General features: G+C 37.1%; 2 protein-coding genes across 2 annotated transcripts; both read right to left on the reverse strand.

Annotated features, from left to right (window-relative positions):
• Positions 1-1,666: 1,666 nt before the first annotated feature.
• LOC113152031 (complement factor H-related protein 1-like) lies at positions 1,667-4,959 on the reverse strand. The gene is made up of 5 exons (XM_026344943.1): positions 4,788-4,959; positions 3,726-3,851; positions 2,724-2,912; positions 2,192-2,371; positions 1,667-2,035 (listed from the first exon to the last, which is right to left on the reverse strand). Exons 1-5 carry the CDS (start codon positions 4,855-4,857, stop codon positions 1,830-1,832), a joined length of 771 nt encoding a protein of 256 aa, XP_026200728.1. The 5' UTR covers positions 4,858-4,959; the 3' UTR covers positions 1,667-1,829.
• A 1,323-nt stretch (positions 4,960-6,282) lies between these two features.
• LOC113152478 (complement factor H-like) lies at positions 6,283-27,677 on the reverse strand. Its single transcript, XM_026345737.1, is given in 38 exon segments — positions 6,283-6,557; positions 6,728-6,907; positions 7,288-7,476; positions 7,987-8,175; positions 8,442-8,636; positions 9,222-9,401; positions 9,716-9,895; positions 10,219-10,350; positions 11,570-11,572; positions 12,177-12,356; positions 12,672-12,851; positions 14,511-14,714; positions 14,881-15,060; positions 15,440-15,628; positions 16,139-16,327; positions 16,409-16,600; positions 17,169-17,245; positions 17,493-17,598; positions 17,735-17,914; positions 18,100-18,219; positions 20,500-20,607; positions 20,610-20,690; positions 20,781-20,966; positions 21,333-21,497; positions 21,783-21,950; positions 22,405-22,572; positions 22,985-23,149; positions 23,390-23,452; positions 23,455-23,556; positions 24,289-24,462; positions 24,565-24,759; positions 24,861-24,940; positions 24,942-25,041; positions 25,363-25,545; positions 25,697-25,773; positions 26,891-26,996; positions 27,200-27,382; positions 27,518-27,677. Coding segments are annotated over 38 exon segments (5,622 nt in total). The 5' UTR covers positions 27,585-27,677; the 3' UTR covers positions 6,283-6,351.
• Positions 27,678-27,684: the final 7 nt, after the last annotated feature.

Raw genomic sequence — 27,684 nt, forward strand, 5'->3', positions numbered from 1 at the left:
CTCTCTCTCTCTCTCACTCACACCCAGAGTGATAAATGACTATATGGTCTATTTTACAATCTCTGATTTATTATCCAGTGTAGAAAAACAATTACAGCCACAAATATAGGATGAGTTTACATATTTATTTTCTTCACACTATGAAGTATAGTGTGAATTCACACTATGAATACTGTATGTATGGAAATTAAATGTTGTTAATGCACCAACTTAAACAAACTAAGTACTAAATACATGTAACTGATATAAATGATAATAATTCTGGTCTGAAATTTTGTTCAGCAGTGGGGTTGTATAGAGATGGGCTCCGTTAGAATTCATATTATATAGGTTAAAATACCCAGATTCTTTAAAATCAGCTGATATTGAATGTTTCCTTCATTTTTTTATTCCCTGTTTAGCCTTTTCACTGTCCCTGACTGACACATCAGCAAAGAAATAAGAAACAAAAAATACTGATGACATATTCAGAAGCATTATTTTTAAGGCAAAGAAAAGTAAAATAAGAATCTGCTTATTTAGCCTAAGAAAGACGATCCCAACTCTTCTGCACGGTTTCTGTTTTCTTGCTGTTTTGCATGAATGTTTGAATAAAACTATACAAAAAAATGTTTTGACTGCTCTGAATTGAAGACAGATTGTGAAAACAGAACTGTTCTACAGTATTTTCCTCAATCTGATAAATCATTTACATCTTTGTCCAGTCAGTGTGTGTATCACTTCCAGTTAACCAAGTATTTTACTGCCAAAAGGACGGGGTCATCGCACCATAAAAACAACACACAGAATCCACTGCTATGGGCTAATCATGGGCTTTTCCCCTGTAATATCACCATGTTCCACAGTGCGAAATGAGAAATGACCTCAGGAAGTGACTTGTTGTATCTGACATATGATTGTAAAAAGTAGTAATATGATAATATGTTTAATCAGCATTTTAATTGTTGTAGCTGGTGTAGCTAATCATTCAGCTCCTGGAGTGCTCCATAAATAATATGAAGCTTTTTTTATGAATGCAGATCAGTTTTAGCTACAGCTGTGAGTTACTAGTTGATGTCAAATCAACAAGTTTGCAGCCATATGTGAATAAAGATTATTAAAAGATGCTTACTGTGAGTATGATGACAAAACATCCATATGTCTCCATTTTACTAGTTAAAGTGAGAATTTACATCACTCAACAGCCGTTCATCACATTAGTGTGAACGTTTGTGTCTGATGTAAACAAATGAGATGTAATAACTGCAAATAATTATGAAATGATTTTATGTCAATATTAATTTAGTTTATGCCTTTAGTGTTTGCATGCCATACAAAAATTGGGAACCAACATTTCTTTTATTCCTGCAAATTCCACATAAAATGCAATATGAAATATATAAATGTGACTGTAACTTCCATGTTTCTGGACCATGCCTTTAACCTAGTGTTAATAAACTCACTTTCTACCTTAATTGACACCAGATGGACCGGTACTGACAAACAGTCATCACTGTAGAAGCTTTTATAACAAATAGGAATTACTTTTTGAATTAGTTTTTGAAATCTGAAACATTAAGAACAAATATTATATAATTTCTGCACAAATATGTATTATATTGTCATAATTCTCACAGCTTCTCTATGACACAAGTTAAAGCAGAACACTGACTGAGAGTATAAATGTTTTATTGAAATGATGTCACAGCACTGAAGTATACACACTGGATCAGTACTGGTTGATCTCTTCACTTTCTACAATCACTGACATGTTTGTCCAGGCAGCTCTGATTTAGCATGTACTGTCCAGCTGGAACACAGACTGTGAACAGCACCGGCCTTTCCATAGATTACCGACTACGAGGTACACAAGTGGGGAGGTTCATCACGCCATCATTACACTGCTGTCGCATTTCCATTCTGCCATCAGGGACTGTTCCTCTGATACAACTAAATGTAATATGATCTCCATGAGGTGAATACAGCTTATCATCGGTCTTATGTGCAAACCTAATATTATGTCTGTTCATGTCCTCTCTATTGACAGTGCAGGGTCCTGGAAAAAATAACAGAGACATAGTATTTCATTAATGTTCATCATATTCTAGAGAAATCGACCCAATTGAGGAACATCTGCTTCATGGATTTGTTTTATGTGTGCACAAACGTCTTTAAATGCAATATGAAAATTATAAAGGCGACTGTAACTTACGGAGGCATCTCATGGATCCAGTCCAAAGACCATTGTTGCAGGTTTTAAAAGGTTCACCCTGCATAGTGTAGTATGGCTGACAGATGTATTCAACCTTCTCAGTATTTACGTAACTGAATTTAATGTCGTATTTGAGGTCTCCATCTGGCAGAGTTGGTGGTTTCCCACAGCCCACAGGCGCTGAAATAAAGTAAGCAAAGTATCTTTTTAATTTGTCACTTTCTAATGCTTTATGTCCTGATCTTTATATTTATGATCAGCCTGTTATGTCAGCTTTAGAGTACTGATTTGTTTCCCCAGTTTTGTATCAGTGAGAAACATATTCACTGTTCTGACTCTGGAAAATACACAGAAATCACAAGACCTGATTCACTGGAGTTTTCATATTAGGTCTAGTGTGGGGATTACAAAATACATTCCAAGCCCTCAATGTGAGGAATCTCACTTCTACTGAGACACATTTGAGTTTCACTCTCTATTTTGCATAAACTGTTGTGAATATATTTTTGCAAATGAGAAAAACTAAACTTACGTCCACATGTTGGAAAGGGTTCACTCCACTGTCCATTTGCTAAACATTCAACCTCTTGATTCCCGTTAATAACGTGATCAAGAAGGCGACAATCAAATCTTAACTTTTCTCCTGCTCGTAGCTGAGAACCTGCTACATGTCTTGTGGTGATCCATACACTTCCTGGTATTTCTGTGACTCTGCAGTTTTCTGTTTTAAAGAAGAGAATCTGATTTGTAAAGAGGTATTTACAGTATAAACAGCTGTAAATCAGATCTAACATCAGACAAACATTATATTTAAATCTACTGTATATTTATCCAGATGCTGTCCAAAATATAACTTTTCCTAATATGCACAAAGTAGATGAGGACACAAACAACAATAATGGAGTTGTTGGGAGACTAGAAACAGTAGCACTATTAATATATTATTAGTTTTCATAGGTCAGCCTCGTTCCTCTCACCGCTGAGCTCTGCAGGTGATATTGGGTTTTGGGGAGGGGGCACGATGCCAGTAACAGAGCATCACTCTGGCAACCAGAGTCACGCTGTTGGATTTATCTCCAACCAACCTGTCAGCTGATGCTTTCTGTGGGTGTAAGACAAGTGGGCATTGCCTCTTTGGAATTCACACTGCCAAGGTGCCCACAGGAGATTTAAAAATGGGAGGAGGAAAGGCCCTCAGTAGGTGCTAAAATGTGGAAGCAGTGAGACAGGTTTTAGAAAGATGCTGTCTGCATCCAACACAGAATGGGGGCCGAACTACAGGGAGAACAAGTTCATTCTCACTACAACTTAACACATTCAAAAGTTAAACACCGACACAATCAGCTACCTGCAGCATATACCCGTACCCAGTCATGCGCCAGCTCACATTAAAGACTATGTAATGTTACCAAATAATAGTCTGTCAGCAAACATACAGAAAATAAAACCTTTTTAAAAATGCCACGAGTAGCAGGTATAAGCAAGGTCACTGCAACAGAAAGCAAAGGGATAATTAGGCTTCTCGTCTACTTACGACAGTTCTCCTCATCGCTACTGTCTAAGCAATCAGGATCATCATCACATCTCCAAATGGTCGGGATGCACTGTCCATTCTTGCACTGAAACTGCCCAGTTTTACACTCTGACACTGTACGAGCTCCTGCAATGTCAAAAAAACAGAGAACAACTTGTCAGCCACCGCTCTGGTCTACGTGATGACAGGAACACATCAGTACAGCAGTTTGTTGAAGACATCCATCCATCAATCACTCGACAGCAGGTCATCACACTAGTATGTGTCTGATGTAAACACATGTTTATAGAGGTGTATGGAAATATCCTCTCTCATATTACATGTATCTGAATGTGAATGTTTATGTTTTATTAAAAACTGCCACAGACGATCACCTAATACGTTTACATCAACAGGTCTAGATAATAATGCTTGTTCATCATTTACAGTGTTTTTTCATCCATGTCATGTTGATCACTTCCAGTTGCACACCATCAATCCACTGCTGATTTATTACCAAAGCTGGCATCATGTACTGCTCCTATGAATGCAATGATCTCCATAGGGGATGCACAGTTTTTGGGCATTCATATACAACACGCAAACTGAATCCTAGTCTGTTCATGTCATCTCTATTTACAATACATTGTGCTGGAAGACATAACTAAGAAATAGCATATTATAAATGTCAGGAATCCTTATACAGCATGTTTTTAGTGCTTGTTCATCTTTATGATCTAATGACTACAATTGATTCTATAATAAGATTTTATGTTAATATTAGTATTCTTTCACATCTTCAACTACATGAGCAAAAATAAGATGTTAATTTACAATATACATTGAAGGCACCGGGTAATTAAAGATCTGTATGTCATCAAAATGCACAGAACTGTGTCATTAAGAAAAGAACATAAAATGGATCCGAAATGACTTGAAATAAGTTTTAAAAAGTTAAATGTATACACCTGTGCCAGATTTATTCACCTTCATTCAATTAATTAAATAATGAATAGAAGATATTTTGCTACTTCAGCTGGAATGGCAGAGAACTGACTGAGACCTGTAGACGACCGTTCTTACCAATCTGTTGAAAAGATTCATCCACGTTCAGCCACAGGATAAAAACCCAAAGATGGTGAAAGAATCTCATTGTTGTATTTAGGAAAAACTCCCTGACCAGAGAATCTGTGGCAGAGTTTTGTTTTTCCCCTTAGAGTTACACAAAGCAGTGAATAAACACTGGTCCCCAAACCCTGCCTTCTGCTCTGCCTCTCTCTCTCTCTCTCTCTCTCTCTCACACTCAGTGTGATAAATGACTATATGGTCTATTTTACAATCTCTGATTTATTATCCAGTGTAGAAAAACAATCACAGCCACAAATATATGATGAGTTTACATATTTATTTTTCTTCACACTAGCATAAAGTGGAAAAGTGAATTAGAGCAGTAAGTCTGTATGTATGGAAATTACATTGAGTTAAATGCACCAACTTAAACAAACTAAGTACTAAATACATGTAACTGATATAAATGCTAATAATTCTGGTCTGAAATTTTGTTCAGCAGTGGGGTTGTATAGAGATGGGCTCCGTTAGAATTAATATTATATAGGTTAAAATACCCAGATTCTTTAAAATCAGCTGATATTGAATGTTTCCTTCATTTTTTTATTCCCTGTTTAGCCTTTTCACTGCCCCTGACTGACACATCAGCAAAGAAATAAGAAACAAATAATACTGATGACATATTCAGAAGCATTATTTTTAAGGCAAAGAAAAATAAAATAAGAATCTGCTTATTTAGCCTAAGAAAGACGATCCCAACTCTTCTGCACGGTTTCTGTTTTCTTGCTGTTTTGCATGAATGTTTGAATAAAACTATACAAAAAAATGTTTTGACTGCTCTGAATTGAAGACAGATTGTGAAAACAGAACTGTTCTACAGTATTTTCCTCAATCTGATAAATCATTTATATCTTTGTCCAGCCAGCTCATGTGTATCACTTCCAGTTAACCAAGTATTTTACTGCCAAAAGGACGGGGTCATCGCACCATAAATACAACACACAGAATCCACTGCTATGGGCTAATCATGGGCTTTTCCCCTGTAATATCACCATGTTCCACAGTGCGAAATGAGAAATGACCTCTGGAAGTGACTTGTTATATCTGACATATGATTGTAAAAAGTAGTAATATGATAATATGTTTAATCAGCATTTTAATTGTTGTAGCTGGTGTAGCTAATCATTCAGCTCCTGGAGTGCTCCATAAATAATATGACACCAGATGGACCGGTACTGACAAACAGTCATCACTGTAGAAGCTTTTATAACAAATAGGAATTACTTTTTGAATTAGTTTTTGAAATCTGAAACATTAAGAACAAATATTATATAATTTCTGCACAAATATGTATTATAATGTCATAATTCTCACAGCTTCTCTATGACACATGTTGAAGCAGAACACTGACTGAGAGTATAAATGTTTTATTGAAATGGTGTCACAGCACTGAAGTATACACACTGGATCAGTACTGGTTGATCTCTTCACTCTCTGCAATCACTGACAGGCAGCTCTGATTTAGCATGTACTGTCCAGCTGGAACACAGACTGTGAACAGCACCGGCCTTTCCATAGATTACCAACTACGAGGTACACAAGTGGGGAGGTTCATCACGCCATCATTACACTGCTGTCGCATTTCCAATCTGCCATCAGGGACTGTTCCTCTGATACAACTAAATGTAATATGATCTCCATGAGGTGAATACAGCTTATCATCGGTCTTATGTGTAAACCTAATATTATGTCTGTACATGTCGTCTCTATTGACAGTGCAGGGTCCTGGAAGAAATAACAGAGACATAGTATTTCATTAATGTTCATCATATTCTAGAGAAATCGACCCAAGTGAGGAACATGTTCTGTTGCGTGTCTGCTTCATGGATTAGTTTTATGTGTGCACAGACTTCTTTAAATACAATATGAAAATTATAAAGGTGACTGTAACTTACGGAGGCATCTCATGGATCCAGTCCAACGACCATTGTTGCAGGTTTTAAAAGGTTCACCCTTCATAGTGTAGTGTAGCTGACAGATGTATTCAACCTTCTCAGTATTTACGTAACTGAATTTAATGTCGTATTTGAGGTCTCCATCTGGCAGAGTTGGTGGTTTCCCACAGCCCACAGGCGCTGAAATAAAGTAAGCAAAGTATCTTTTTAATTTGTCACTTTCTAATGCTTTACGTCCTGATCTTTATAGTTATGATCAGCCTGTTATGTCAGCTTTAGAGTACTGATTTATTTCCCCATTTTTTTTATCAGTGAGAAACATATTCACTGTTCTGACTCTGGAAAATACACAGAAATCACAAGACTTAACTCACTTAACACTAAGAATAAGACCAGACCACGTTTACAAGCATGACTTACTTCACAACATAAACAAAGTGGTAAACAGGTAAATGAACAGATCTTCTCTGATACTGCACTGTGGTGTCACTTGTTCTATAATTTCCTTTAATAAAAAGAACAAAAAACAAATGAAACAAAACAAACAAAACTAAACTTACGTCCACATGTTGGAAAGGGTTCACTCCACTGTCCATTTGCTAAACATTCAACCTCTTCATTCCCGTGAATAATGTGATTACGCTGGCGACAATCAAATCGTAACTTTTCTCCTGCTCGTAGTTGAGAACCTGCTACATGTCTTGTAGTGAGCCTTACACTTCCTGGTATTTCTGTGACTCTGCAGTTTTCTGTTTTAAAGAAGAGAATCAGATTTGTAAAGAGGTATTTACAGTATAAACAGCTGTAAATCAGATCTAATATCAGACAAACATTATATTTAAATCTACTGTATGTTTATCCAGATGCTGTCCAAAATATAACTTTTCCTAATATGCACAAAGTAGATGAGGACACAAACAACAATAATGGAGTTGTTGGGAGACTAGAAACAGTAGCACTATTAATATATTATTAGTATTCATAGGTCAGATGCAAGAAACACAACTCTAAAAGAATGATAATGCTCCACATCTGCACCAGGTTATTTTATTTTTATTTTAACTCAAAGTGGCCAAAATAAAAAATAAATGAAAGATATAAACTAAAATCTGTACTTGCTATAAGTAAATAGATTGATGAGGGAAAGGGCAACTATAAAAAGGTTTTGAATCAGAAATTATAATATTAGTTTATTAATCTCACTATAGCTTCAATAATTTATTTGAAATGGGAGTGTGCTCCAGTGAAAGCAGACATACTAGAGCAAGTTGGAAACGGTTTATCCCACTGTCCACTTTGTAAACACTGAATTCTGACAGAGCCGTCCAGCCTGTACCCAGTGTCACAGGAAAATTGTAACACGTGTCCAATTTTCATGATTTCATTTGCTGATGGTAATCCAGTTGCATGGAGATTAGGGTGCATCACATCTACGTCACAAGTGATATCTGAAAAAAGTAGAGCAGAAACTGTGACATTCAAATAAATAAACAATAATAAAAACACAACTATGTTGATTTAAAGAATTGAACTTTATGCAGTTAGTTTCTTTAAGATTAATTCAATTCTGTCTGTTTCCCTAATATAAGAATTCAGGTGCACTATCTCACAAGGACAAAGCCATGAGTCACTTCAAGTTATGTAGTCTCATAAAAAGAAGAAATGTACAAAGATAACTCTGTAATATTTTTCTAACAGTCGTGTTGATGTTTACCATTGCAAGAAGGGAATGGACTGGTCCACTGTCCATCCTCACCACATATCAGCAATGATGTGCCATTAAGGTATTTCCCATCTTCACAGCTGAATGTGAGGACGTGATCAGGAAGTATGAGGTCGTTATTTTCTGGTAAACCTTTCACTATGAAGCCTCCATCTACAGGCGGGGGCTCACAGCCTGAAGTTAAAACTTAAAACACACAGTCAGTCAGGTCACTGCAGAACAAACAAAGTCATGACTGAGGCAACATTTGATATTTAAATTACACTTTTCAACATCCAACTCCTCAAAATAACGTTGCAACAGAGAAACCAAACCTCAAGGCCACTGTGGATTTTAAAATCGACCACATTTTAAAAAAGCATTTTGTTGTTGCATGTGGACATAAAAGTCTCAGATTGGTTTCAAATATAAAATGTTGAGTTGCTTTAAAGAAACACAACCCCCTCCCCCAAAAAAACATTATTTAACTCCAATAGAATAAATCATAGAAAACATATCAAATATTACCACAGTGTTGTGGTTGGATGACTCAGTAACCAGATTTTCTCAGCGTAAACATTTGATGTGTTTTCTATGTTGTATTGTGAATAAAATATGGATTCATCAGATTTGCAAGTCAATTCATTCAGTTTTATGTGGCTTTTAGATAATATCTCAACTTTTTTGGAATTGGGATTGTACGTACGTCTAAGGCACAAACAACAGTGTTATTATTATTATTAGTATTCACTTCAGTGTTGAAAGCATAAAATAAAATGACAACTGACTTACAGGTGCAGCTTCCCCCACTGATGGCCAGCCAGCCCCCACTTGTACATGCATATTTGATGGTCAGGCTTGATTTATAACCAGGATCACAAGTGAACTCTATCACATGTCCTTGTTGGTACTCAGTCTTTCTGGTCTCTTCTGAAATACGAGCGTGGTGAACCTGTGGGAGTGTTGAACATGCTAACAAACAACAACATGGGAAAACAAAAAGAAATAGTTACAAGCATTCACACTATTTCATCAGCTGATGGGCAAATAACACAGACAATCTGACTATTACCACAATGTAAAGCATCTAAACATGAACAGAGGTACTTTCAGGGGGAGTGTTTTGATTGAAAGGAGCTTGTATGCTGCCTCAACACTAACAATATCATACGACTTCAGCGTCTGAGCACTAGGATCCAGAATCTAATGTGAATGTAGCATCCCTGCATGTCAGAACAAGTCAGCAGTAAAAGACAAATAAAATAAAAAAAAGTAATGTAACTCACAGTAGCATGTTCCTTGACGGACTGCCAACCAGCCCCCCCTTGTGCACACATATTTGGAGGTTTGATCTGATTGATAGCCCGTTTCACAGGTGAAATGGATCACATCTCCTTCTTGGTACTCAGCTTTTTTGGTGTCTTCTGACACTTGGGCGTGAGGAACATCTGGGAGATTGGAACATGCTAAGAGAGAAAAGCATGTCATCATGTATTGAAGAGAAAAAAGTGAACACAAAACACACTCAAAACTGATTATCACTCAGACGTTATGATATACTGCACTGTAATGCTGTCACAGACCAAATATACTAACTATAACTAAATATGATTTTAAATGAACAACGCGACAAACACGCACTCTCCTGAAATAAGAAAATATGACTAATCTAGAAATGTAGTTATCCATTAGCCTTTTTTATATCCATTTAACAGAATGCTGTCTTTATCTCCTCACAGCTGAAACTGTCAGAATTTAAAAGGACGCCTTTTAAAAAAATCCTTCTTACCATTCTGCGATAAAGAAACGTCCACATTTCCCAACAAATGGAGAAACAAGAGGATTAAAGAGAAGTGCATTGTCCTTTGACCAGTGCTGTGTTCAGACCTGAAGTCCTGTGTGTTTGTCTCCAACAGACGTCCTCAGGGAGCATTGAGGGTAATGACACCGACTGCCCAATGAGACAGCAACACATCACAGTCACATGCATACAGTATCCTTTGTACTTTTAGATTCAGTTTATATTGTTTCATGCAGCACTTGTTCTGTATCGTGTCACTCTTTATAAAGGGACGTGTGCTCAGTCAGCTGTTAGTAGCTAACTAAAAGACTTCATGACGTATGGTGGAGGAAACATCATCTGATGTCTGAGGATAGTTGGCTAGAGACCATAGATTTGTCCTCCAGGTTGGCTTCACTTCACTCCTGGCCTCAATGAGCTCATTAGGTGAAACACAGGAAGGTGAGGGTGTAAAAAAGATAGTAACAGTCACACCTGTGCCAGCCCCTCCTACCCCCTACAGTGGGTCGATAGGTGTGTCCAACCTGGTGGATGTGGGAATTAGGCCTGATCTTTCTGGGCATGGATTCAAGGGAAGCATAATGAAGCCACAGGAAGCACTAGCTTGTCTTATTAGATTGGAAAAATTGATCTTGGTGAAGATCAAATCACATTTCATGACCAATTTATACAGAAAACCAGGAAAATGCAAACAGTGCCATTACTTTTAATCTTCAGAATCTGCTTAATTTTAATATTAATATAAACAACAGCTGCCTCCTTATGCTGGTAAAACAGTTAGTATTCAGAGCTGGAAGGTGTTCAACATTAAATATCCATCCAGGACTGATGAGGCCTTCTGGATGGAAGGTGAAACATCTTCAAGAACTTCAAGCAAATCCAGTTCCCACCGAACAGCATTTTTGGGCATAAACATGACCTGGAACACTGAGTTTTTATGTGATTTTATGGACAATTTTAAGTATAAAACATCTTGACATGATACGTTTACGGGTGGATTAAGAGTTCTCTTCAGCCCAACAACCTCTAAGATGAGTGGTTATGTGGAATTCAAGGTGCTGCTTCCACCTGTGAAGCTGACATAACTTTTCACATCAACTAAATAAAACAAAAATAAGAATTTAACATTATAACACAAGTTGAGGCAGAACACTGACTGAGAGTATAAATGTTTTATTGAAATGGTGTCACAGCACTGAAGTATACACACTGGATCAGTACTGGTTGATCTCTTCACTTTCTACAATCACTGACATGTTTGTCCAGGCAGCTCTGATTTAGCATGTACTGTCCAGCTGGAACACAGACTGTGAACAGCACCGGCCTTTCCATAGATTACCGACTACGAGGTACACAAGTGGGGAGATTCATCACACCATCATTACACTGCTGTCGCAATTCCATTCTGCCATCAGGGACTGTTCCTCTGATACAACTAAATGTAATATGATCTTCATGAGGTGAATACAGCTTATCATCGGTCTTATGTGTAAACCTAATATTATGTCTGTACATGTCGTCTCTATTGACAGTGCAGGGTCCTGGAAGAAATAACAGAGACATAGTATTTTATTAACGTACAGTATATTCCAAATAAATTACCCAAGTGAGGAACATGTTCTGCGTGTCTGCTTCATGGATTAGTTTTATGTGTGCACAAACTTCATTAAATACAATATGAAAATTATAAAGGTGACTGTAACTTACGGAGACATCTCATGGATCCAGTCCAACGACCATTGTTGCAGGTTTTAAAAGGTTCACCCTGCATAGTGTAGTGTAGCTGACAGATGTATTCAACCTTCTCAGTATTTACGTAACTGAATTTAATGTCATATTTGAGGTCATATTTGTACGTACGTCTAAGGCACAAACAACAGTGTTATTATTATTATTAGTATTCACTTCAGTGTTGAAAGCACAAAATAAAATGACAACTGACTTACAGGTGCAGCTTCCCCCACTGATGGCCAGCCAGCCCCCACTTGTACATGCATATTTGATGGTCAGGCTTGATTTATAACCAGGATCACAAGTGAACTCTATCACATGTCCTTGTTGGTACTCAGTCTTTCTGGTCTCTTCTGAAATACGAGCGTGGTGAACCTGTGGGAGCGTTGAACATGCTAACAAACAACAACATGGGAAAACAAAAAGAAATAGTTACAAGCATTCACACTATTTCATCAGCTGATGGGCAAATAACACAGACAATCTGACTATTACCACAATGTAAAGCATCTAAACATGAACAGAGTTACTTTCAGGGGGAGTGTTTTGATTGAAAGGAGCTTGTATGCTGCCTCAACACTAACAATATCATACGACTTCAGCGTCTGAGCACTAGGATCCAGAATCTAATGTGAATGTAGCATCCCTGCATGTCAGAACAAGTCAGCAGTAAAAGACAAATAAAATAAAAAAAAAGTAATGTAACTCACAGTAGCATGTTCCTTGACGGACTGCCAACCAGCCCCCCCTTGTGCACACATATTTGGAGGTTTGATCTGATTGATAGCCCGTTTCACAGGTGAAATGGATCACATCTCCTTCTTGGTACTCAGCTTTTTTGGTGTCTTCTGACACTTGGGCGTGAGGAACATCTGGGAGATTGGAACATGCTAAGAGAGAAAAGCATGGCATCATGTATTGAAGAGAAAAAAGTGAACACAAAACACACTCAAAACTGATTATCACTCAGACGTTATGATATACTGCACTGTAATGCTGTCACAGACCAAATATACTAACTATAACTAAATATGATTTTAAATGAACAACGCGACAAACACGCACTCTCCTGAAATAAGAAAATATGACTAATCTAGAAATGTAGTTATCCATTAGCCTTTTTTTATCCATTTAACAGAATGCTGTCTTTATCTCCTCACAGCTTTTAAAAGGACGCCTTTTTGAAAAAATCCTTCTTACCATTCTGCGATAAAGAAACGTCCACATTTCCCAACAATTGGAGAAACAAGAGGATTAAAGAGAAGTGCATTGTCCTTTGACCAGTGCTGTGTTCAGACCTGAAGTCCTGTGTGTTTGTCTCCAACAGACGTCCTCAGGGAGCATTGAGGGTAATGACACCGACTGCCCAATGAGACAGCAACACATCACAGTCCCATGCATACAGTATCCTTTGTGCTTTTAGATTCAGTTTATATTGTTTCATGCAGCACTTGTTCTGTATCGTGTCACTCTTCATAAAGGGACGTGTGCTCAGTCAGCTGTTAGTAGCTAACTAAAAGACTTCATGACGTATGGTGGAGGAAACATCATCTGATGTCTGAGGATAGTTGGCTAGAGACCATAGATTTGTCCTCCAGGTTGGTTTCACTTCACCCCTGGCCTCAATGAGCTCATTAGGTGAAACACTGGAAGGGGAAGATGTGAAAAGATAGTAACATTCACACCTGTGCCAGCCCCTCCTACCCCCTACAGTGGGTCATTTGGAGGTGTCCAACCTGGTGGATGTGTGAATTGGGCCTGATCTTTCTGGGCATGGATTCAAGGGAAGCATAATGAAGCCACAGGAAGCACTAGCTTGTCTTATTAGATTGGAAAAATTGATCTTGGTGAAGATCAAATCACATTTCATGACCAATTTATACAGAAAACCAGGAAAATGCAAACAGTGCCATTACTTTTAATCTTCAGAATCTGCTTAATTTTAATATTAATATAAACAACAGCTGCCTCCTTATGCTGGTAAAACAGTTAGTATTCAGAGCTGGAAGGTGTTCAACATTAAATATCCATCCAGGACTGATGAGGCCTTCTGGATGGAAGCTGAAACATCTTCAAGAACTTCAAGCAAATCCAGTTCCCACCGAACAGCATTTTTGGGCATAAATATGACCTGAAACACTGAGTTTTCATGTGATTTTATGGACAATTTTAAGTATAAAACATCTTGACATGATACGTTTACGTTTGGATTAAGAGTTCTCTTCAGCCCAACAACCTCTAAGATGAGTGGTTATGTGGAATTCAAGGTGCTGCTTCCACCTGTGAAGCTGACACAACTTTTCACATCAACTAAATAAAACAAAAATAAGAATTTAACATTATAACACAAGTTGAGGCAGAACACTGACTGAGAGTATAAATGTTTTATTGAAATGGTGTCACAGCACTGAAGTATACACACTGGATCAGTACTGGTTGATCTCTTCACTTTCTACAATCACTGACATGTTTGTCCAGGCAGCTCTGATTTAGCATGTACTGTCCAGCTGGAACACAGACTGTGAACAGCACCGGCCTTTCCATAGATTACCAACTACGAGGTACACAAGTGGGGAGATTCATAACACCATCATTACACTGCTGTCGCAATTCCATTCTGCCATCAGGGACTGTTCCTCTGATACAACTAAATGTAATATGATCTTTATGAGGTGAATACAGCTTATCATTGGTCTTATGTGTAAACCTAATATTATGTCTGTTCATGTCGTCTGTATTGACAGTGCAGGGTCCTGGAAGAAATAACAGAGACATAGTATTTTATTAACGTACAGTATATTCCAAATAAATTACCCAAGTGAGGAACATGTTCTGCGTGTCTGCTTCATGGGTTAGTTTTATGTATGCACAAACTTTTTAAAATGCAATATGAACATTATAAAGGCGACTGTAACTTACGGAGGCATCTCATGGATCCAGTCCAAAGACCATTGTTGCAGGTTTTAAAAGGTTCACCCTGCATAGTGTAGTATGGCTGACAGATGTATTCAACCTTCTCAGTATTTCCGTAACTGAATTTAATGTCATATTTGAGGTCTCCATCTGGCAGAGTTGGTGGTTTCCCACAGCCCACAGGCGCTGAAATAAAGTAAGCAAAGTATCTTTTTAATTTGTCACTTTCTAATGCTTTATGTCCTGATCTTTATATTTATGATCAGCCTGTTATGTCAGCTTTAGAGTACTGATTTGTTTCCCCAGTTTTGTATCAGTGAGAAACATATTCACTGTTCTGACTCTGGAAAATACACAGAAATCACAAGACTTAACTCACTTAACACTAAGAATAAGACCAGACCACGTTTACAAGCATGACTTACTTCACAACATAAACAAAGTGGTAAACAGGTAAATGAACAGATCTTCTCTGATACTGCACTGTGGTGTCACTTGTTCTATAATTTCCTTTAATAAAAAGGACAAAAAACAAATGAAACAAAACAAACTAAACTAAACTTACGTCCACATGTTGGAAAGGGTTCACTCCACTGTCCATTTGCTAAACATTCAACCTCTTCTTTCCCGTGAATAACGTGATTACGCAGGCGACAATCAAATCTTAACTTTTCTCCTGCTCGTAGCTGAGAACCTGCTACATGTCTTGTAGTGAGCCTTACACTTCCTGGTATTTCTGTGACTCTGCAGTTTTCTGTTTTAAAGAAGAGAATCAGATTTGTAAAGAGGTATTTACAGTATAAACAGCTGTAAATCAGATCTAATATCAGACAAACATTATATTTAAATCTACTGTATGTTTATCCAGATGCTGTCCAAAATATAACTTTTCCTAATATGCACAAAGTAGATGAGGACACAAACAACAATAATGGAGTTATTGGGAGACTAGAAACAGTAGCACTATTAATATATTATTAGTATTCATAGGTCAGATGCAAGAAACACAACTCTAAAAGAATGATAATGCTCCACATCTGCACCAGGTTATTTTATTTTTATTTTAACTCAAAGTGGCCAAAATAAAAAATAAATGAAAGATATAAACTAAAATCTGTACTTGCTATAAGTAAATAGATTGATGAGGGAAAGGGCAACTATAAAAAGGTTTTGAATCAGAAATTATAATATCAGTATATTAATCTCACTATAGCTTCAATAATTTATTTGAAATGGGAGTGTGCTCCAGTGAAAGCAGACATACTAGAGCAAGTTGGAAACGGTTTATCCCACTGTCCACTTTGTAAACACTGAATTCTGACAGAGCCGTCCAGCCTGTACCCAGTGTCACAGGAAAATTGTAACACGTGTCCAATTTTCATGGTTTCATTTGCTGATGTTAATCCAGTTGCATGGAGATTAGGGTGCATCACATCTACTTCACAAGTGATATCTGAAAAAAAAAAGTAGAGCAGAAACAATAAAATTCAATTAAAAAAACAAAAACACAACTATGTTGACTTAAAGAAGTTACCTTCACATGTGGGGAATGGATTATCCCACTTCCCATCTTGACCACATACTAATGCTGAACTCCCATTCCTATATTTTCCGGGGACATCACAGCTGAATGTGAGAAAACGTCCTGGAAGTATGGGTTCATCATTTTCCGGTAAACCCTTTACTGTAATTTCATCATCCACAGGTGGAGGTTCACAGCTCAGAGCTGACGAAACACAACCAGTCAGTCATGTCAGTGGATATGCATCTCAACTAAACAAATACAGTGTTCTGTACATTCTGTAGCTTTGACAGAAGAAACAGGACAAAGGGTCGACAAAATGAGAAGGAAGTCCAGTCGATTTCCAGATAACTTCACCTGGATGACAGAGAACCTACACCGATATAATCCCCCCTGTTAATGTTGTAGAAATCCTGTTTTGTATGTCATTTTGGCATGATCAGTGGACCAAAATACTTACTTACAAATTTAAGACAATTCATTGTTGCAATTAACAGTAAATAGATGTTTGTAACTGTAGCTTGTAGTTAATCTTCACCCTGAGGATTTATATTAACATGGTTGTGTCTGACTTATTTCTAATCAAAGAAGTAGCAGTTGTAGAAAGCAGCTGTTTATGTTTTGCACTAATGCCCTAACCACCCAACCAGGATATGTTGTTTTACTTACTGAACCTTTTTTTTTTTTGTGCTGTATCGCTTAAAAAAACAAAAACAATGTTGAAGTGTGAAGATGATGAACAGGACGTTGTTATGCTGTTTATGAGACTTACGTTCACATACGGGCACATGATTGGTCCATCTATCCAGCATACAGGTCCGACTGGAAACCTTACTAACCATTTGGTATCTGCAATGGAACAATGCACACTAAAATAAAGCTTTTCATTTTGAGATAAACACATGAATCATTAAATACTGTGACTGTGATTCAAGGTTAATTTTCACACCATGTTGAGCTTATGTGCATAAACACTACATCTTGTACTGATATCTTGCGAAACCTGAAACATTTCTACTTATGGCACTTTTGTGTCTTAGCTGTTTGCTTCCTTCTGCGAAACAACAACTTGAAAAGTAAATGTAGATCAACCTACCCTTCATTACAAACATACTGGATAACTGCTCCAAAAACAAACTCTTCTCCTTTGATAATTTTATAATAGCCATTGGGAATGTCATCAGGAAGTTCACACGGTTTTACTAAAAAACACAAAAAAAAAACATGACGTGAGTATTCAACCATAAAGTTAACTGAGACCTTTTGACACAACCTAATGCCTCCATAGTACCACAAAAAAAGCACTGAAAGCATTCAACAGAAAGTCAGTCAACTCACAGATGCATGTTCCCTTACGGATTACCAGCCAGCCCTCGTTTGTGCATGCATATTTGATGCTCGGACCAGATACGTAACCGGTTTCACAGGTGAAATAGATCACATCTCCCTGTTGGTACTGAGCTTTTCTGGACTGTTCTGTCACAAACGCATGAGGAACGTTGGGGGTCCCCTCACATGCTGACAAACAACAACATAACAACACAGTAAAGAAGAGGATACTGCACGTGTCCTTAACAGTTACAGACAATCTTAAACAACGCTGAAATACCTTTACACAAAAGATATAGTTGACAAGTGCTTAAATATCTCCTGATGTTTGTGCTACAAATTTAGCCTGTTGAATTTAAAAAGGTCAGTCTCACCATTCTGTGATAAAGACACATCCACATTCGCGAGAACCAGAAGAATTAAAGACAATCGCATTTTGAGCAGCTGTGCATGGACAAATGAGAGTCTGAGGCTGATGTCGTCTGAGCACAATACTTACCAGTCACAGTCATCAGGGGGACGCTGAGGGTCACAACAGGGACTGCCCAGTGGGATTGCACAAGTCTATATGAACACAGCAGGACACAAAGCAAAACACAAAGGCACACTCTGTTGACATAACCTTAAAGAGGCACAGCGACAGCATCTGTCATACAACATGCAGCAGTTTACAGACTCTTCAGAGTGGATCCCTTGGTATCCTCACATCTATATTCATAAAATTCTACATGCAAGTTTGAAGAAAAAAGATCATTGTCTGATCCGATTTTCGGGATCGGATGATGATTAACAGGTTTGTTTGACTATTCAGTGTGACATACTTGATAATTCAGTACAAAGTCTCACTGAAAAAAAAAACAGTCAGTTAAGAAACTTGATCCATGTTTGTTTGCACTTTAATGATTTAGACTTTAAAATACATCAAACAAACAAAAGTCCAACTGCAGCCGCCTCCACTCACTAATGATTTTCCCATTTTGAGGCCACCATTCTAACCTGCACCGATCCTAAACCCCAAAACCCTAAAGTCACTTTAAGCTCAGTTGTAATAAAAAGGATATATATTCAGAGTTTTAATAAGCTGACAAAAGTAATGAGATTCAGCTGTATTTGATCAGATCTCTGGACCCGATTCAACATTTAATACACTGGATTTTGGCGTTAATCAAAATGTTGCTATAGTTTGTCCAGAAGAAAGAAAATCTGTAGATACTGCACAGGGTTTAATTGATTTTATTAATATTTTATACAAAGTCTATTTGCTTGTTTTGTCTTGTTCTCCATGAATGAATCTTCTCAGTTTGTATTGGACACATCTGTGCTCAGAAAGGAACATATAACAATAATAAAAGATCCACCTCACCCTGATCAGCAGCTCCTACAATCTGGCCAGAGAACTAATGCTGTAAACATCACATGGTCATATCAAAACATGGTCTATATGTGCAATATTTTACTGTAATACATACCACTATTGTACTATCAGGAATAATACTACAATGTATGTATAAATAACTTAAGTACATGGGGAAATAAAAAAATCTGTTTTTACAGTCATCCTTTTTCATTTCAGCCATGCTGTGATCAGCTCCTATAGTTTGAATGGGACCAATCGAGTGTGAGCACGTCTTGACCTGCTCGTCGAGTTCTGAGGGTTTGAAAATGTGTTGATGAGTCGCTTCCAGGTGTTACAGGTCTGAGTATGTGTCACATTATTATTATTGGTGTGATGAAAAAGCTAAATTAAACCTGTCAGAAGGATCATAATAAAATCGAGCTTCGGTTCACCGCCTCACTCTCAATTATGTTTTTGTAGAAATCATAAGGATCATTTTGTGATGAAATGCATGTTTTTGAATCAGTGACTGACAATTCGCAAGGAGGTGGTTGAGTTGGATTTTGGGTGTGTATGTATCGTGCAGGACTGACAAGTTGCAGGAAGACAAAACAAGATGTTGATAAAAATATTCTGCCTGCTGTTTAATAATGGAGTAAACATATTTAAACACATCCTTTGTAATCATCAGTTTATTCAATATAACAAAGTTCATAACATCAAATCACTTTGTTACGTATATGATTGTTAGACTCAGGATTACCCATCGTAATGGTTATAGTTATGAAGATTATTATGTGATAAAACCAATATGAATAATGCACATGGCAAACAGACAACAGAAAAAAAGTGATTTAGTTTTTTGTTTTTTTAAGGGGGTGGGGGGTATTCTTTACTGAGACACACTTGAATCTTGAGAAACAGGTTCAGTTTCCAAACTTTGATCTGTGGGAGGAAAAAAAACATCTGTGTTCAGTATCACAACTTCAATTACAGCACAGTAATTGTGGGTTCTCCATCAATTTAACCAGTACAGTATTTGCTGTTCTGGTTTAGTCTGATCTGACAAATGACAAACAAACAAAAAAAAAAAAAAAAAAAAAAACAATGAACTGATAAGATACTGGAGTAACTGGAGTTTTACTGCTTCATAAAGCATCATCCCTCTTACACATAATCTCAGTATCAAAGTAAATGAGACGTGGTAAATAAACCAAGACATATGTTTATGAATTTAACCCATTTTACTGATTTAAACTCTTAAACTTAACAAACTGTAAAACATCATATTCAAACGGTGCAGATTCACTCAACACAAACGTTCACGTTAAAAAAAACAAAAAACAATCAAAACTAATTTAACGCAGTGTTAAATCTCAAGTCTTCTTTCTAAAGCTTTCTCTGAAGTCATTTGTGAAATGCTATTGGATGTACGTACTTGTGCACTCAATGTTCTTGTTCTCCCATTCCCCATCTTGGCATCTAATGGTGCCCCCTCCCTCGGCCTCCAGTCTTAAGTCATCTTTGCACTGATAAGTTACTTCAGACCAGACAGGTATTCACTTTGATATGACTCCATCACCACAGCATTGTCAACTTTAGGTGGGGGCTTACAGGATTTGAGAGATGCTGCAAGAAATTAAAAGAAACAGTTTTAGATTAAATCCTCTAATATATTTTGTACACTACGTACAGTTGATGAAATCAAACATGACTCACGTGTACAGAAGATTGGGGGTGTCACTTCGCCTGTTTTCCATTGTCCTTTGCGACAGGTCAGCTGAGAAACCACAGCATTGTATCCTTCGTTACATCGGATCTGGATGTTTTTGTTGGGTTCATACATTTTTAGTTGAGGTGTCCAACGTCCATTAGGAATAACAGGAGGTCCGCACTTATTTTTCCCTAAAGTAGATACAATACAATTGGTTTCTAATTTTTCGTTAGCAATGAAACATTTCTCAACTTATCCAGCACCAGGATAAAAAATAAATCAAGGCTGCTTCAAATTTGCTACACAATGATGTAGTCAGATAAAATGTATTTAACTTTTTGTTTGGTATATACCTTTACCATCAAATACAAGTCACGTTTTAACATATTTTAAATTCAAAAAACTGATGTGTGTGAAGTGTCAGTGTCACTGCTCTCAGGCAGCTTGACTTAGACTGGAGAGTACAGGTTCCAGTAATAAACCAGTAAAGAGATCTGTCAGAGACATTTTCCTTCTTGAAACCTGTTAGAATTAGACATGAAGACTTTATGAGTTACCGATGCATGGTTGAAGTCCAACATACACACTTCCGTTACATTTGGCTTCACCCCACCATCCACTGCTCAAAAGTTTATAAGAATCACCACAGGTGAAGTAGACTGTGTCATTGTAGGGACCAACTATAAATCCATTGTCTAATTTAGGTTTTGGACATTTCAAATCTATAAAAAAAGAGCAAAATATTCAGACAGCATCAATCAAGTGACAACAAGACACATTAATTTATCAGTTTCAAACAGAAAAACAAAAAATATCTAGATACATTTTAATGTCTATAAAATGAATTGACATTTAAAAGTAAATGGATCCTGTTGCTCATCCTTCATCTTTTCATCAAGTGCCTCCACAGGACAATAAATAACTTTGGTCCTTTCATTAACATTAGTTTAATGTTAAGTAACTATACAATGTTTGAAACCATATTTGTTCTAGTTGTATGTTCTTACCTGGACAGCTCTGAATATCAGTCCAAACACCTTTATCACAGGTAACATTAAAACGTATTTCCTTGTTACTACTGCATTCGTATTCAACTGTTTCATCTTGGCTGTAAATGTTCTTGTTGTTGCGGACAATGTATGCTTTGACAATGTTCTTTTTTTTACACGTTGTTTCTGAAACAAATTAAACGAAAAGACTTTACACAAATAAAGTGTGTTTCATATTTCCTGTATTCTTAAATACGCTCTCCAGTACTTACAGTGTTTCAGTAAGAGGTATTTTACTGTGTATTCAGGTGTTAAATATACTTCATAAAAGAAAAGCTGGTTTCCATGAAGTGTGGCATTTATCCATGTTCATCTAATTTCTTTCAGTGCTAAATAAATATACATTAAAGTGGTATAAACAAATCTAAATCTAATTTAAATCTAAAATTACAATTCAAGGCTTCATTTATCAGACAAGTTGTAAACATGGAATCTTTGTTAGTCTGAACTGCTGCGGTAGAAGAATAGAAGAAGAAGAAGATGAGTGAATGTCCTTTAGTAAATAATGTGAAGTTATCTGACCTGTTCTATGATGTTTGAGAGTGAGTGGGAACAAACTGTATTATGTTGAATTTCTTACCTTTACACGATGAAGTCCCAATCCAACCGTTTTCTCCACAGGTTAGAGAATAACTCCCCCCCCCTGTCTTACAGGCATAATAAACTATCTCATTGTACCAGTATTCTTGACGGGTTCCTTCCAAGTTTGCATTTGGGTCAATATGTTGCAATGTGTTGCATTTGATCTCTGAAAGAAAGAAAGAATAAAACAAACAAACAAACAAACAACACACATAATTTCTATTTATAACTTAATCTTTTCACATGAAGTGGACATATTCTACATATTTTACATATTTTACATATTATCAATAGTAACAGCCTCTCTAGTAACAACAGACCAAACTCATACTTTTAAATGATTTATCACTGCTCAGCTTTTCAAAGTACCAGAGAAGGATCCTGTTGTAAGATGATGGTGTGACCACCTGTCTGAAGCCTCCTCACTCTCAACATTAGAGAGTTATCATTGAATTGATGCTTGGACTGTAGCTGCTGCTTTATTTTTATATTCAGATAATAAGAATGATTTTTCTGCAAACAGTGCACTGGCCCAAACAAACATGGCAACACTGAGTATGTTGTCATGAAATTCTTACCTGTACATTTTTGTTGTCCGGTCCAACCACGTTCTCCACAGGTTAGAGAAAAACTTCCTTTATAAGGAACCCTGCACTTTAAATCAACCTGTTCATTGTATCTGTATTGTCCTTTATTATTGATGATATCCCCATACTGGTTACTAGGTGGTTCGCATGTGATTTCTGAAAGATAAATAAAATGCAGTTTTACCCTGTTGTAACATTTACTGTGTAGTTTACTGCACTATGAAAACTGCTTCTTAGTGTAAAGAGGCTTCAGCAACTTAATACTGGACGGGGTTTTGTTAAAAACTTTTTAAATGCATTCAAAGAAAGTCAAATATAAAAAAAAATACACAGATATAAAAACAACAACAACAACACAAAACACACCAACACTGAACTTGTTCTGTTTTTTCTTACCTGTACATCGTAGATTTCCAGACCAACCATGTTTTCCACAGGTTAGAGTAAACTGTCCTGTAAACCTTCACTGCAGACATACCTGACTTGTTCATTATATCTGTATATCATCTTATCGTTGTTTGTAATATCTGCATTCTGGACATCACGTCTGTCACATGTAATTTCTGGAAAAAAAAGAAAATCCTTGTTATTATAACCTGTTTTATCCATTAATGTCACTGAAGTATTGCAGGAGGCTACATTACCTTTTGCCTGAATTATACAGATGCACACAGACAAACGTTCAGAGATGTTTGCCTACATGTTTCAAACAGGCCTCCCGGCAAAACGTACAATCAACTTATGCATTTGCTTGACATGCAGGTCCAGCGAACATGTTGAGATCTGGGAGGTGTGTGTGTCAGCATATGAAACTGTTACTACTTACTGTTAACAATAGAAAGTGAATGGCTCTAGTACAAGCTTTGGTTTATGTGCAGTATTTTAGATTTAAGACATGTTTCATTATGTACACTCAAGTTAACTGTTAGTTTGTGTTTTTTCTCCTTTTTCTTTTGATTGAATCAAATTAAATTTAAATCTCTAGCTCTGATATACTGTATTTACTGATTGCATATGGTGAGAAGCCTTGAGGTTTGCAGTAAGCTGGAGATATTCAGCATAATTCTTAAGCCATTCACTGCTTCTGGACCATAACACCAATCACAAAAATGTAACTTAAACTGGTCCCTGCAGTGGTAGAAGACATATTAATGCCTAACGCATGGCCTTTTTCTGCTTACCAACCGTTAAAGTTTAAGTTTCTGATTGGTGGAAAATAGTAGAGTAAAAAAAAGACTGATCCTAACTGGACCAATAGTAGAAATACCATAAATACAAATTCAGTTGAATAATACCTCGACAAAGTGGATTTGGTTCCCATCCACCTCTGGAGCATGTGGCCTCAGCAGCTGTTTCCTTGTAGCCTGACCTACAGCTGTAACCTACAGTCTCCCCCAGTGTTATTTTGTCTCTCCAGTAATCCACATACCACCGACTCACATGTGGGTCTTGTTTGATGCACACAACCTCTAGAAAAAGACAGATTTGTTAATGTGAAGTAAACATCAGGCTTTGATGAACCAGTAATCTCATAGTCTCTGGACACAGTCTAAAGCACACAGAGTCTGTACCTTGGCAAACTGGTCTCACAGTCCATTCTCCATTGTCTTTGCAAGTAGTTTCTGCTGTCAACTCCCAGGAACCAAAAATCCCGTACCTCTGTTCACATGTGACTCTCACTCTGTCACCAGGTAGAAATAGGTTTCTGAATGCAGGTTCATACGTGGTTCCTTTGAGTGGTGGCAAATCCAGTTTACATTTTATCACTGCAGTTAGTGGGAAATTAAGCACATGTCGCACATGTTAGTTTGTTTTAATAACCCAGCACATTTTTATGAAGCATTGGAATTTCTCAGCCTGTACTTACATTCACATGCAGGTGTGGGACTCCAGTCCGCCCCTGATCCTAACTTTATGCATTTGACTGTCGTTCTTCTGTCCGTTTGTATTTGTCTTGCATCTAAAATGTAGGATGTCATGCTCTTTGTACTCCAGGGTATCTTCAAGCACGTCACCATTTTCAATCTCAGGCGGTCTACATGTTATAGCTGTTAGGAATATTCACATGAGCATGAACATATAACTACATTTCTTTATGAAAAGACAAATAAATTAACTACGTGTGCAAATCTCCAGTAAGCGACAACACTTTAAGGTTTAAAATGACTATATTCCTTGCAAAGTAAAAGGGTAAGATTAGGTTTGAATTGACTTGTTAATCTTACTTGTGGTACAGTTTAATTCATTATTTGGAGCTCTCATACACTTTAAAATAGTTTATATTAGTTTAGTTTGCTATGGTTTTTATATACAGTACGTATGCATGGGTTCATCTTCAACTTCCTCCCCGTTTCTTCATCTTGATGTACCTTTACATGTTGGGGTGTTGCCACTCCACTCTCCATATTCATTACAATACAGCTCTGATGGCCCATCTAGGATTTCATTTCCAAACTTGCAGCTAAATCGAACTACATTGCCGTAGGTTGCTTCCTCCAAGTCCCCAATCACCTGAACCTTATTGTCCACATTAATAACTGGGCACTGTTGGGCTGGAAAGAAAAACACGATGGAAAAAAATGTATTCATCATTATCAAGTGTTGATGTACAAGTAGATAATCAATGAGGTTTTAAATTTTCCAACTAACATGGTGACATTTCTCCACGTGTGTGTGAATAAGATCCTTTTTTTGTTAACATACCTTCACAGATAGGAACAATACCATCCCAGCCTTCTGCCATGCAGGTCCGGTAGTTTTTCCGACTGACCATTTGATAACTAAAAGAAGAAGAGTATATGTTGAAGCAAGGTTACAAAATAGAAGGCATATCTAATTTAAACCTGCTGTGATCCACTGGAAACTATACTAGAGTATTTAGGATTTAATCATGTGATTTGACTAAAGACTTAACTTTGACTTAAACTTGAAACAGCAAAAACAAACGAGCAAAAAAAAAAAAAAAAAAAAAAAAAAAAAATCCCCATTGAAACACGATTGGGTAATTTATATACAAATGTGTGCAAACCTGGCAACCCAAAAGAACACAGCATAGCAGCAGAGACCAAAGCATGAGGAAGCTATTAGTCCAAAAATATAAACATTTGGATTTGAGAATTATATTGTTGATGGAAAGAACAGTGATGGTGAAAATGTTAGTGACAGGATCACAACAATGTCCAACTTCCTTAGTAAAAAACCCATAAAAAGCAGGTCAATATTTCTTTTTAGCTAACTTGTTTGCTGTGGCTTTTGAGTTTGGCTTAATGCATTGAAAAAGAACGGTACCAGTACCATTTTGTGAACAGATTTAAAGTTTCTGGGGAAATCTATGTTTAAAAGCCAAGGACAGAAATCAGTGATAAATATGTGTGACCTTCAAGTCCCCAGGTGGTAATGCATGAGAAACAGTCATGCTACTGTGACGAACAAAGCCACATTGGTTGGAGGGTTTTTGGCAAGCTGTTATCACAGTCCACCATTTGCATCCAGAAATACAACTCTATTATGCAAAGAGGAAGCTGAACATCAGTTCTGTTAGAGAAGTTCACGTTTCAGCTCAGGAAAAAATTAATGGACTTCTGAGGCTGAAGACAGAAAACTATCCAGACTGTATGAGTGTGCATCAGTGAGTGTGCTAGACTGGGCTGCCTGCAGTCCAGATCTGTCACCTGTGATGTCTCCTATATGGTGCATCATTAAAAGGAGCAGTTGAAGTCTTGAATGCAGGTTTTAGGATCCTCTGTTCACAAACTATTTCTTTGTGTGACTTCTTACTGAAGCAACCTAAGGCTTGTTTGAGATTTGTGCATGTGACTTAATTCCACCTCTGATAGTCACAAAGCACAAAATACATAAAAAAACAGTATGGATTTGTGATTACTAAGAGATTCGTACCCTTTGTGACAGGTGTACACAACTTGTGAGCCAAAGACAAAATCTTCTCCCTTCTCCAGATGAAAATCTGCAAACTGTGCATCACCGGGATGACCACACGATCTCGCTTAAAACATGTACATTTGAAAGAATAACAGTAAATTCATGGCAGTGAATTGCACAAATTGCAGTGATGACACTAGTGGTTGTTCTATTCAACTATAATACACTGTATTTTTATTAATACTATACCGTTTAATTTAGATTAATCAATAGTGTCCTGCTTCAGCACAGAGTGCAGTTTCACAGAGATAAGAGCTGGTTACTCACGTTGACATTTTGTGCCTCTAGGTTGCCATTTTCCCTCAATACAAAGCAGTTTAAAGAAACCACTGTAACCAACATTGCAGCCCACTCTCAATTGTTTTCCACCAGGATAACTGGCTTCCATGCCAGTTGTGTCAAAATTCGAATCATAATGGGGGCCGCTTATAAACTGTTGAAGGGTGCATTCTGTGGGATAGCAATAAACAGATTAGAAGTATGAGTCATTTTGTGTTCATCCTAACAATAAAATATCAATGCACAGAAGAAAATTGAAAAATAAGATACAAAGGCTGTACGAATTATTCAACTACTTGGTCTTACCTTGACTTTTCACAAAGGCCAGTGGATACATCCACAGAAATAGGACACAGCTTCTGGTTATGTGCATTTTACCTACATTACCCTGAGCCACCAGAGAGAAGTAAAAACTGGAGACTGAAACTCTGTTATACACAGGAGCTGTGGATTTCACACAAAAGGATTGCTCA

Source organism: Anabas testudineus, chromosome 4 (assembly GCF_900324465.2).
Source record: "Anabas testudineus chromosome 4, fAnaTes1.2, whole genome shotgun sequence".
Lineage (NCBI taxonomy): Eukaryota > Metazoa > Chordata > Actinopteri > Anabantiformes > Anabantidae > Anabas > Anabas testudineus.